A 13684-nucleotide genomic window follows, 5' to 3' on the forward strand; every position below is an offset into this window, starting at 1 on the left:
AGGGACCCAATGGGAAATAATTGAATCATGGCGGGATGTCTTTCCCATGCTGTTCTTATGATAGTGAATAAGTCTCATGAATTCTGATTGTTTTATAAAGAGGAACTCCCCTGCATGAATTCTCTCTCTCTTTGCCTGCTGCCATCCATGTAAGATGTGATTTGCTCCTCCTTGCTTTCTGCCATGATTGTGAGGCCCCCACGCAGCCATGTGCAACTATAAGTCCATTAAACCTCTTTCTTTTGTAAAATGCCCAGTCTCTGGTGTATCTTTATCAGCAGTGTGAAAATGGACTAATACAATTATAGAGCAAATAAGTGTGTTTTATCCAGGGTATAAAATCCACATACAGTGTGATGATGGTTTGTTGTAAATTACTTCTTAGGGCAATGAGGAAGGTATGTGGATTGATAGAGGCTGTATGTCTAAGAAGTCTTGGTCTTTTTTAGTCGGGGTCCAGAGAGGTTTTGTGGGACATGCAGCTTATAAAATTCAGTAGGCTTTCTATTAAAGTAATACAAAATCAACATGAAAGGGAATACTTATTTAGAACGACAACTTATAGCAAGTGTTAAGATGATGGCAACTACAAGAACCAAAAATTCCAAACAAATCATATATATACATTTTGCGTGTGTGTGTGTGTGTGTGTGTGTGTTAAATCTGGAGAAACACCACTTATGTAGCTACACAGTTTCAAGTAGGATGATGTAAAAATCCAAGGTGAATAATATAATAGTTTTATTGTAAATCAAAACACCAAATTTTTGCAAACTTTACATAAACGCGTAGCCATGTGAATGTATAACAAGAGCCCAAGGGCGACCATTGTCTAACAGGTAAAAATGCAGACAGCTTCATGTTAAGCCCTTAGAATTTCCTTTCACAGCAAGTTTTTTAAATAAACTAACTTTTCTAACATTTTTTTTTCACAAAAATATATTTCAAGTTAGAATAAACAAGTCGTTGGCTTCAGACTTTTAATTGTGTATATTTAACCATACTCAGACAATTGTCATATTTAGCCAAATGGAGGCTTTTTCTGTGACCTATTTCCAAATTCTCAGATTCTGGTCCATCTACTCCTTCAAGCAGTTTGGAATGACTTGCCAGTTGGCATTTATATCATTGAAACTATTCTACAAATAAGCCATTTTGATAAAGCTTGCTTGGTTTGAGACAACTATGTATTTGGAGATAAAAGACTCAGAACAAAGTGCTTGCCTTTTCTACAGTTTATATCAAACGAGATGGGCACTTAAGCAGTCAGCCTGGATTCATATGTCTAGAGTGGCCAGGCTGTAAATACAATAAGTCTAGCTGCCTTCCACATGTGGTCAGACAGCTATATTAAGAAGACCCACTCACTGTTAGTTATGAAGATAGCCAGGAGCTTGACTGATTTAAGGAACTATTCAGCCATTGAAGGACAGACACTCCCAAAAATTGAATTTCAGGGAAGTGTAGAATGAACAATTCTGTTAAAAGCAGCCAAAATTATTTTCTGCATGCCAAGATGTTATTCACACACATAAATACTACATGCAGATAATCTTCATTTTTGAATTACAAGTTGTTTTATTGCAAAAGCAAGTGTAGTTATAATATATAGCAAAGCAAATCTATCTTTGGTTCTATACATCAGATAATTTTTTTGCAAAAATAAATAGGCATGGCAAGAAAAATAATTCAACTATGTGAGGGAAAACCCAATATTTTATAAAAATTAAGCAAGGAATATAGAAATGATGTATCTTTTAGACTTTTTTCCAATCATCTTGGTTAATATCTAACACCAGTGCAATTTTAACATTAAAATCATTGTGCACAATATATTTAACAATACAGCATAGATTCAAAAGTGTCATAAAACAAAATGGTACTTTCCCTTCTAAATCATTTAGGAATTATGCTTTCTAAAAATGTATGGGAAAGTAGAACTGCTGAAATATGTTGACAAAATTAACTTTGAAGAAGCGCAAGAAAAGGAAATAAAGATGTAATTATAACCACAGATCATAGATATCTCAAAAAAGAAGTGAACACATTATCCATTCTCCCATTTGCAGAAAATATGTATGAGAGAGAATTGTTCAGAGATTTTTTTTAACTAGTATCTATGAGAGCTCCCTGTCATGGTTTCAACTTTCAGCACATTTAGTGAGCTTCATTTGTTGGTGGTTTTCGTCTCTTTTCATATATTATTTTTGCATCAAATAATTCTCTTTCCCTGTAGCCTAGACATGGTCCTTTTAGATACTTTGCTTCAGCTGCCTCGTAATCTAACCCATCAACAGCAGAAATTGAACAAATAATTGCTTCCGGCAGAAGAACTTCTAGGATAAATTTAATTTTGTCATCTTTTATCCAAGTTGGCATTATTTGTTCTATTTGATTGTAGACTTCTTGTAAATATTTCACCACTTCATCCAACTGATCTTCATCCTCAAAGTATGTTTCAATACAGGGTGTGAACCTATTTGCATTCAAAAATGATTTCAGCCATCTGGATCCTTTAGTGCCATTTACAATGGCCAGAAGATGGTTCTCTGCTCCCTTCGCATTCACAATGAAGTCCACCAGGTTCTTGTTGGCTCGGTCCCGAGCAGCCTTCATCCGGTCAGGGAGAATTTTTTGGAAGGACATTTTCTTGGTCTGGGAAGTCACAGCCATCGGTTCCCTGGCATCTTCATTATGCAGCTTTGGAAATTTGTTCCTGAAAGTATCCTGTTTTATTTCTTTCCTAACTGGGTAACTAATATCAGCAGCATAATATTCAAGCAAAGAGCCTGTGAAAGAACCACAACCTATTCTAACTCTGTAGTCACAAATTAGTGAGATGCACCAGTCAATACTCTCACTATAATCCTCCCTGGCTTTCTCCACTAGCATTTGTTTCTCTTTACAATCAAATTTCTTTAATCTTCTAAAATTTACTCTAACGCCCTTCTTTTCAGAATTCATGTTTGCCTCAATAAAAAGCACACTTGCTTTCCTCTCTTTTCGTCTGATACTTTTTATCACTGCTGGCCAAAATGGATATTTCTGATATTTAAACCAGACTATCATTCCTGTTTCAAATGGACGTGTCTCATAATGTAAAATGAAGCGTGGAAGTTCTTCGTCTTCCTCATCATCATCTAATAGAGAAAGATTAATGCGACTTGGAAGCAATGACTTGTCAGAGGCTTGACCGTCTTCCTCAAGTTCTTCAAAATCCAGTCTCCGAAAATTTCTTTCACTATTCATAAGACGTGAATAATCCCAGACAGGGTTAGAGGCACTAAATGAAACCTGGCATTCCCTTGAACAACTCCCAGGGCATGCTGCAGCCCCCATCTCTGATTCCACAGCAGGTTGATTCTGACTGGTATCTAAGCATGGATTTGAGGGACCCTCTCCAGGATCTTCAATATTCTCTGAGAAAGCAGAGCATTCAGAGGGAACAGCCAGGGTCTCTGGGTATGTATCCTGGCTCTCTTCTTTCAAAGTTTTGGGCATAGTGAGGATATCTGATGACAAGGGTGGAGCAAACTTTTCATCTTTAACATATGCACTTTCCTCTTTTACTGCAGAATGCACAGACATAACTGCTGAGATATCAATCTTATTCTTGTTCTCTTTTTCATCATTATCTTCTGAAAGTGAATGGAAAGTCTCGCACCAGCTAGAGTTTTGTAATGACTTTGTTTCCACTTCACTTGGAATAGTATCGGCCATTGTGTGCACTTGTGATTTATCATCATACAAGGAATCATCACTCTCTGAAGATGCTAATAAGCATGCTGAGTTTTCACTTTCCTGAAGACACTCTGGTAAGTCGGCTTCATCCTTCCGGTATTTTTTATGAGGGGGCGAATCAGACTGTTTTTGTGGTACATTTTGAGACAGCATAGTGATCTCCTCTTCATCTGAAGTGCTTGCTTGACTCAAATTTGTTCTCTCATTCAGAATATCCAGTGCCACTTTTAGTGATCTTCCATAGGCAGTTTCCTCTGTAGGCAGAGCACTGTCCTCTGACTGTAGTCCTAATGAGGCAGCAATGGCTTCAATTTGAGATTTATTTAGGATTTCTGTTTCTGTGCTGTCCATTTTAATTTTTTCATCTAGTGAGAGTATTTGAACTTCTAGAGAAAATCCCATTTTCCTCTTACTGTTTGATGAAGTTTCAGATCTGGACAAAACTTTTGCTGGCCATAACTGGTCTTTCCAGTGGCATAGGACATACTCAGACTCCATTATGTTTTATATTTGTGTGCCAAGGGTTATTACCAAAGTTGAGGTGGCTGTCTTTGTAACTGCTAATGCAAGTTCTACCCAAAACAACACTCTTAACAAAGCCTCTTTCGTCTTATGACTACAAAGGGTTTACAGTTTGTGTGGCCTGTTCTCCACCTCAATTTTCCAAGGAAGCTTGAAAACGTTGTTTGAATGGGACAATACCGGAAGATACTGAAATAGGGAAAAGGAAAAGAAGAAAAGTATTAGCAAATACAATTATTTTGCCAAAACAGGAGGTGAGTAATTACAAGTGGAGAGTAGATAAAAGAACAATGCTCAGTGGGGCATGAGACAGAGGAGGCAGTATGATATAAGATTGCGGGGGCGGGGGTGGGCAAAAACCAGAAAACTTGTTTTATAATACCTCAAATTCAAGAATTTGCCCTCATTATTGAACATGCTTACTAAGAAGGGAATGTATGTACATGGAAGGAGAGGTGGGAGAGCTTGTGATGGGATGTCAGGAACTCTATTTATGTAAGTACATATTTTGGTACTTTTGTGTCCCTAATGTCATACCTATAGCAGTGGGTCTCCAAACTTAACATGTGTCAGAATCATCTGGAGGACTTATATTTCTAGGCCCCATCGTGAGAGTTTTATTCAGAAGGTTTGGCTTGTGCTCAAAAGTTTGTATTTCTAAAAAGTTCTTAAGTGCTTCTAATGCTACATGTTTAAAAATAACTCTTTGAGGAGCAGTGTTCTAGTTGAAAACACAGCTTTATGTTTTTTAAGCTGCAAGTGCTCCACTGTTCACCCAGAGCAGGCAGACAAAGACAACAGGGTCTGTATCTCCTGGACCCAGACAAAAATTCAATGACTCTTCTAAAAGCATAATTTTAGAAGGCAGAGAATCAGAATTACTGCTATGAAAACTTGTTGGATAGGATCATTACAAAGGATTGGAGAGTCAGGCCATTGGCCTGAACCTCAGGAAGACACCTGAATAGCCTCTTGGGTGATTTCTTCATAAAGGTTTAAAAAGTGAGATTCTTCTCCAAACTAGAAGTTACGACTTTTAATTATAAAGTGTCATGGCTGCAGAACAGGGAGCAAAATGAATTATACCCCAAATTATCAACCTAACATGATTCTAACAGGAAATATGACTTTTAATTTAAAATGCTAGGATGGCTGTAGAGCAGGAGGCAAATACATTATTCTCCAAGTTCTCAACATGTTTCTACCGTGAAATGTTTTGTGACATTGGAAGAGTCTTACCCACTGTCACGTGGATCCTGGTGGGTCTGGTCCTGTGGTCCAGTTGTCTTGATTCTCACTCCAACTGCTTGTCCAGAAGGGCCTTCACCAGACTCAGCACTTCTGTGGCTGTACTGTCTTCCCCGGGCTTGGCTGGAATCACATGCAGATTGCCCAGGTCATGTGCATCTCTGATATTAACCTATGCTGTTCAAAAGGAAGGCAGGGAATAAAACCAATGAAATGGGAAAGGTGTCAAGAATTTTCCCTACCTAAACTCTAACAGGTATGTAATTCTAAAACATAGGAATGAGGCAAAATTTCATCTGTGATGTAGATGCCATGTTTATTTTCCTTCTGATTTTTATAATTTGAAATGCTCTCTGGGATAAATTTATGCTATTTAGTTTATGTTGAAATCATCTCTGAAGAAAAGTATGGTGGAGTGGAGATAGACAAAAAAGAAGTAACAATTGTCTTGTGTATACTATGAGTCAGCATGTAGATTTTGTTTGAATACTCACATCAGTTATCATGTGGAAGTTTTCTTCTTTACACATACAGTTTTTTTTCAGTGGAATTGCAATTACATGCTGTCTCATAGTTTACTAATACAAAATAGATTCATTGCTTTGTCTGTCTACTTCATAACAATGGTTGGCTGGAGAAAATTTAGAAAATCTGTCATGTGCCCTCTTATGATGACAACCAGAATTACTCATGAGTTGAAGGGAACTTCACTCACTATCAGATGTAGTTTCCATCCTTATTCCATAAGGACTAAATCCAGTTAGCCAGGAGTCTTCTCAGGCTTCTAGAATTTTCTATGTTAAATTTAAGGTTTTGTTGTGTGGGATTCTAACCAGATCATAATGTCTTCAACTACAGTGTTTCCGATTATGAAAACATCCAGAAGCTTATTAAAAATTGAGAAGATGCAGAAAGATATATGCAAAATAAAGTACAACCCTAGACAAATAACTGCTAGGAATATTTTCTATATGTATTTCTAGAACATTTTTACATATAAAGATAAATGTATCTCATTTGAAAATTTGAAACCAGCCTCAGATCCCACTCAAGAGCATAGCTTGAACATCTTTCACCTCAAGATTTTCCACATAATTTGATATAAATTACTTTAAATGAGGTTTTCCCCCAAGCCTGTAGCATTTTATCTCAATATTTCTCTGAAGATGTAACAAACCCCAAATAAATATATATAAATAATTTTAAAGAGCAGAAAATGGTAAAGCCATCCCTGTCTCTACAACTATACAAGTAATCCTGTTAAAACTTTCATAGATATGTTTTTCCTGATTTGGTTGTAGTAACATACATAGGTATACTAACATACATATTTTTTCTTAAGTGAGAACATATAGTATGTGCTATTAATTTTTTTACCTTATACTGTTTCTCAGACATTTGCCAAATGCATAGTATTTCATTGTATAGATGTACCATGCCATATATTTTGAAAACTGTGTATAGAAATAAACCAAATCCTCTGTTTCTCACTCTTAAACTTAGATGATACAGAAAAATGGCTCTTCCTGACCACGCTGGTATCTGTGATCTGAAAGAATAAACTGCAGGGAGGACACATGCAGGACTGTAGTTGACATGGCAACTACACTACCCACTTGATCAGGTCCAGGAAAATTTCCACTATTGGCAGAAGATGGGGGGATATGGGAGCATGTCTTTGTGTGTCTATGTGTGTTTATGTACTTGAAACAAAATGGGTATGCTGTTTCAGCTTCGTTTTTCTTTCATGATTATAAAAATAATCACTGAGTAATCTACTCTAAAGATGCTGAAATAGGTTAAAAAATAATATTGCAATGGTGACCTGGTCACACAGAAATGCTGTTAACATGAGAGATTATTTTCTTCCAGATTTTAAAAATCACATATATACATGCATATATTATGTGAAAGTATCTTCACTCAACTACATATTTGATCCCTTTTCCATGCTCATGAACATGTGACACATACAGTCTTTTTATGTATCAATCAACTTATAGGTGTATTTCCCCCCATGTTGTCAAATACTTCTAAGTTATTTTTCTGTGCAAATTAATAAATGCCTAAACAATCAAACAATAACGGAGTGTCTAACAATATAAACAGGGAATGCCAACTCAATAAATTAGCAGGAAAAGTCATGCTGCACTGAAGCCTTAATTTAGAGGCTGTAATCTGATCACCCCTTCTCCCACTGTGGACTTGTAAATCACTGGAAGATACAAAAATTCCAGAGGATTAACTCCTTCAAAATGCCAGCAATTCTCAAAACCACACACCTTTCCCACCACTGCAAGACTGCCACTCCTATTTTTCTCATCTTTACTCTAAGATCCTGAGAAGTCACTAGAAAATAAATAGCTTTAAGACAGCCATTACCTTGAAGCTTCTTGTCAGCTGCAGCCTGGTGAAATGCAGCTCCTCCCCCAAGACTGGCCAGGCACAGCTCCTTTCCTAGAGGCTCAGAGAAGGGTCCGCCCCCTGGCTCTATGAAGAACAGAAAGCCCCTCCCTGAATCAGGGGAGGGGGAATTGCCAAGAGAAACCGCTGAAGTGTTGAACTGCAGATATGTTCCTTTTTAAAAAACTTTTGAGTGAAAGGTCAACAAGTGTGCTTAATTTCTATTCAAACCCTTAGGGTGTGTGATTTCTTGAAGAAAAGAGGCAGCAAATCACTTTATCATATAATCAAAACCCAGGTACTAATATTCCTTACATATTTTTTTCTTGCCATCTCTGGCATCTTAACCCCATAGGTGAATTTTAAATCCAGCCGGTCAAGTTCCATTAAAATAGACTGCTAACGATATTGATTTGGATTACACAAAAACTGTACATTATTTGAGGGAGACTTTATCTCTTTATAATTCTTTTTTTTATCTTTCTGTTTCCAGGACATGGTATGTCTCTACTTTTATTCAGTTCTTCTCTTAAACTCTTCAGGAAAGTTTCAGAGATCTCTTCACATATGTGATTATTTCTTGCTAGATGTTAAAATCATTGGCTTACCAGGAAAGCACTCATTTCATATGTCCTCATCAATAATCGACAATTCTGTTTCTTAAGTTTTGTTGTTTTTACTTGGGTGATTCAATGTGAGGGGAATTAATTTTTTTAGATTTACTTTATTATTTACAGGTCTGAAATATATTTTGCACATTCTGTTCATCAAAATTCTATGTTAAATTTAAGTATAGATTTCTGATTTAACTCAGAAAGTCAATTTTAATTATCACTAGTGATAATTTGGGGAATAAAGCATTTTATTTGGCCTCTGTATCATATAATATGTAGTATTACTCATATATATATAATTACAATTTTAACATTTACCTTTATATAAGCATTAATATTAAAATAAAAATATCAGTAAATCAATGAAAGCCATCTCTAGGCTGGTGTATTACTGGGGACTCTAATAGTTAAGAGTATACAATGCTTTGTGCTACAAACAACCCTTAAATCTCAGAGGTTCAATCCCCCAAAAGTTTATTTTGCTGATGTTAAGGTTCAATGTAAGGCATCACGGGGCCAAATAGGGGCAAGTTTCTCTGTTCTAAGCAGTCATTAAGAGACCCAGTCTTCTTCCATCCTGTGGCTCTACCATCTACTTGGGTCCTAAAGACCTTCATTGCATTCTTCACATCTAGCTAACAGCCTAAACAAGAGCGAAGATGGAGAGCCATATGGAAGGTTTTAGTGGTCAGGTCTGGCAAACATCACTGCTAGTTAACAGTCCACTAACCAGAATTTAGGCATGGAGCCCTAACAGGCATAGATGCTGGGGAATGTAATCTCCCGGTGACTCCAGGAGAAAAATGAGACAGAGGTTGACAAACATGTAGTGTTCTCTCTGCCACAGGAAATTTTCCCTTCCAATCTTTTATAGACTTCTGTTACTGGTTTAATGCTTTTTTTTTTTTTTTTCAATCATATATCATATTTGTAATGAATGAGACAGAAGCTTCTAGTTGCTCACCCAGGATCCACTCTTTGCATTCTTCCTCATTAGCAGAACACCAGTTGTATTGAAGGTGGCAGTTTAATCTCCTAAAATATTGTCTTTTCCAGACTCCCTCACTGCAAGCCATGGTCATGTGATGGAATTTCTTGCCAAAGAATGCAAGCAGAAATTTGCTGTAAAGATTCTAGAGAAGGCATCTCTAAAGGGGGATAAATAGCCAGTTTGGGCATTTTTTTTTCCACTTTCCCCCTTTCTCTTGCTTCCCAGAATTTGATCATGATAGAGAGAGTTCAGGCAGCCTTTCTGGACCACAAAGTGACTTCAGAAAAGGATGCAACTCACTAGGGACGTGTGACTCTAAACCACTCAATAATGGGATCACCTCATTCCAATCTCTTTAAGTTAGTGGAACGTTAAACTTCTATCTTACCAAAGTGTCTCTGTTTTCCAGTCTTTTTTTCTAGTACGAGAACAAAATAGTTGATCTTACAAAAATTACAATGAAAAGGCTGGGCACGGTGGCTCATGCCTGTAATACCAGCACTTTGGGAGGCTGAGACGGGTGGATCACGAGGTCAGGAGAACGAGACCATTCTGGCTAAGACGGTGAAACCCCATCTCTACTAAAAATACAAAAAAAAAAATTAGTCGAGCATGGTGGCGGGCGCCTGTAGTCCCAGCTACTCGGGAGGCTAAGGCAGGAGAATGGCGTGAACCCGGGAGGTGGAGCTTGCAGTGAGCCGAGATCAGGCCACTGCACTCCAGCATGGGCGACAGAGCGAGACTCTGTCTCAAAAAAAAAAAAAAAAACAAACAAAAAAAAACCCAAACAAACAAAGAAAATAATATAATTCTTATTATACAATTAATCCTTTCAATGCTTTTGAGGTATTAATATATAATCTAAAGAGGATTATCAGGTCAATATATATATGGCTTTATTTAAATGATGAGATTTATTTTACTATATATTTTATAATGTAATATTTTTCATTCTGTCTTCATTTCACATGTTTAAAAAAACAAATGCATACAGAGTATGATAATTATGTTAAAATTTTTTTTTGCTTTATTTTGGATATTTTCTAGATTGCACATAATTCAGGAAATGCTATACTATGGCACCATTTTCAAAATGAAATGCAAAGGAAAAGATTAATTCCATGAATAATATTTTCTATTTCACCAATTTGTAGAAGGAGGTGGAGAAAAATGATAACCAATAATAGCAAATGCTAATATTGTACTATTAATATTTTTATGATAAAGATAGATATCATTACAGATATAATGATATCTAATACCTATACAAGTTTTCTATATGCCAGGCAATGTTCTCAAGCACTCGACATATGATCTTATTTAATAATTAGATGGTTATTTCCTGGAAGAGAGAGCCATAACCAACTCACTCTGTATAACAACATTAGCATTATTATTAATAATGACAACAATGATAAAAGCCAAAAGTGTTTTCTTACCGTGGGGAATATATAAGGGGTGGGTCACCTAGGGTGTGTTTATAATACCTTATTATTTCATTTATATGACATTTTCAAAAAGACAAAAGTATAGCTGTGGTGAAAAGATCAGTGTTGCCAGGTGTTACAGGTGGGGAAGGGCGTGGCTATAAAAGGACAGGCCAAGGAAGTTGTGAGGGTGATGAAACTTCTTTGACTGTGGTGGTGGTTATATGAATCTTTATAAATGTTAAAATCCAGAGAACTGTATACAAAAAATGGTCAAGTATAGTGTATCATACTTTAAAGTATAATTTTAATGTATAGCAATTCAAATAAAAATTTAAACGAAAAATTGTAGTAATAACCATTATATAAAAAGCAAGTCTTTGCAAGTATGCCTTAGAAAGCATCTGCTTCTTCCTAAAGCATACTTAATAACAAAAAATCCCCAAATAACACCCATACACATATTTTTTCAAAAGCACCAATTGCACTTCCACTTAGGATATAAAAAGCTGTAAGAGAAAGTCATTCATAACTTAATAATGATAAATCTCTAGACAACCTACAAAATCATAACTTTCCTTGAGCCTATCAGGGAACTGAGTTAAAGTGAATTCCAAAGGGTGACCAGCCCCTTTAAAGAAAGACAAAACATATGAACCTTTGTCCAAGCATGGAGACAGAAGTGACTGTCATACAAGCCGAAATTTTAATGAACTTTTAAAAGTAAAGCATGGGTTAGCTTTGTCAGTTTGGAATATCTGGAACCCCAGACACTTACACACTTATTACCAAGTTCTTTTTCACAGTCTTTAACCAGAAGCTCAGAAAAATTACTCGGGACAAAGGAGGAGACCTAAAAGAGTCCACGTCACTGGTTCTGGTATGCAGAAGGTAATCAGCTGTTGCTGGGGGACAGACATACAACCCCACAAAACTCTTCTGTCATGAGAAGCAAAGCCTTAAGACACTAGAGGAGAAGCAGCAAACCCTCTCCTGAACCCAGGCAAAAATCTCTTGCTTCTGGTGGAGGGGTAGAAGCAAAACTTACTTGCCTGGGAGGGAGAGATAGGAAATCCCCTAATTTCCAGGACAAAGGCAGAGATCCATTGCTGCTCCGGGAGAAGTAGAAGGGAAAAACCCCTGCCCTGGAGGAAACCCTCTGTAACCCAGTTCTTACATGAATGAAAAGCAGTGTTCACCTATTGCTGAGAAAGAGGCAAGAAGATATATCTGACCAAAGACCAACCACATATACAAATCAGAGGTTAGCTGCCATGGGGAGAGGAAAGAATGCTGAGAAAGGCTTACCCTAAAGGTCCATGTTCATAGAGCCCCGCTAAGACTGTGGCTAGACAGGACAACAGACAGTAGTTCCTACCTCACCATGAGCCTAGCACCTGATAATAACAGCAGTGAGCTGCTGTCATGTGAACAAGAGTAAGAAGAGAGACCCTCCGCTGGTGGCACAAGTATGAAGAGACTACTGAAAATTTAGAGTAGAGAATCATTGAAAAAAATCCTGTAGCACTCCAGGCTCCAACTGAAGCACAAATAATATAAGTTATGCAAGCCAGATGACAATTGAGTGAGGAAAGGAGGAAAAACTCTCCAACATATTTTATAATACCAGCATTAAGCTGATACCCACTAACAAATAAAGAAAACTTCAGATCAATATCTCTCATAAACATAGACACAGAAGTCCTTAACGAAATGCTATTAATCAAAGCTGATGATAAAGAAAAAGAATAATACATTATGACCAAATGGAGTTTATCCTGGGAATGTATGGATGGTTCAACATTTGCAAATCAATCAATCAATATTATTCACCATATCAACAGATTAAAATGGAGAAAAAAAATCTCAATTTTTACAGAAAAAGCATGAACAACATTCTACAAATAATGATAAAAGACATTTAGCATAGTAAGAGTTTAATGGATCTTCCTCAACCTGATTAAAGGCATCTACAAAAAAATAAATAAATAAAATAAAAAACCTATGATTAACATATAGTGAAACACGGAATGCTTTTTCCCTAAAATCAGAAACAAGGCAAGGATGTTTGCTTCCACTGCTTTTATTCAGCATACATTGGTGATCCTAGCCAATACAATAAGGCCTGAAAAATAAATAAATTGCATATGGATTGGAAGGGAAGAAGTAAAATTGCATTTACAGACAAGATGATCTATGTAGAAAATCCCAATAGATATACCAAAAAAAAAGCTATGAAACTATGAAACCTAATAAATAAGATTAGCAATAATGCCAGACATAAAGCCAATATAAAATAATTTATTTTATTTCTACATAATACAATTTGGAATTTCAAGTTTTAAAAAGTACCATTTGTAATATCATCAAAAACTGGGAAATACTAAGGGAGGATAACTATGTACAAGATTTGTATGCTGACGACTTCAACACACTGATGACATAAATTAAATAAGACCTAAATAAATAGAAAAATATACCATGTTCTTTGACAGAATAATTGAAATACTAATTTTTAGGATGTTGTATCTCCCCAACATTCCTGTAGAATTATTGCAATCTCAATAAAAATCCCAGTAGGTTTTTCATAGAAATTGAGAAGTGAACTCCAAAATGTACGTGGAAAAAGCAAAGGAACCACAACAGCCAGACAAATTTTGAGAAAAAAATACAAAAGTTAGAAGATTCATACTACCTGATTTCAAGACTATGGTAATTAAGAGAGTTTGTTATTGACA

The 13684-nt window shown here is 36.3% G+C and overlaps 1 protein-coding gene across 4 annotated transcripts in view; it reads right to left on the reverse strand.

The window, feature by feature from the left end:
- Positions 1–726: 726 nt before the first annotated feature.
- PWWP3B (PWWP domain containing 3B) overlaps positions 727–13684 on the reverse strand; it is a 28794-nt gene continuing 15836 nt past the window's right edge. For 3 of the 4 annotated variants that reach the window (XM_007992462.3, XM_007992461.3, XM_073013492.1), the window contains 2 exons: positions 5503–5688; positions 727–4452 (listed from right to left, as the gene is read on the reverse strand). In XM_007992462.3, the coding sequence (XP_007990653.1) occupies positions 2158–4239 (2082 nt within the window). In that variant the 5' untranslated portion in view covers positions 4240–4452; positions 5503–5688 and the 3' untranslated portion in view covers positions 727–2157. Of the gene's footprint in view, positions 4453–5502; positions 5689–7893; positions 8781–13684 lie in introns of those variants that run through there. The other variant, XM_007992463.3, reaches the window with a different exon arrangement.

The sequence above is a fragment of the Chlorocebus sabaeus genome, chromosome X (genome assembly GCF_047675955.1).
Source record: "Chlorocebus sabaeus isolate Y175 chromosome X, mChlSab1.0.hap1, whole genome shotgun sequence".
Taxonomy (NCBI): Eukaryota; Metazoa; Chordata; class Mammalia; order Primates; family Cercopithecidae; genus Chlorocebus; species Chlorocebus sabaeus.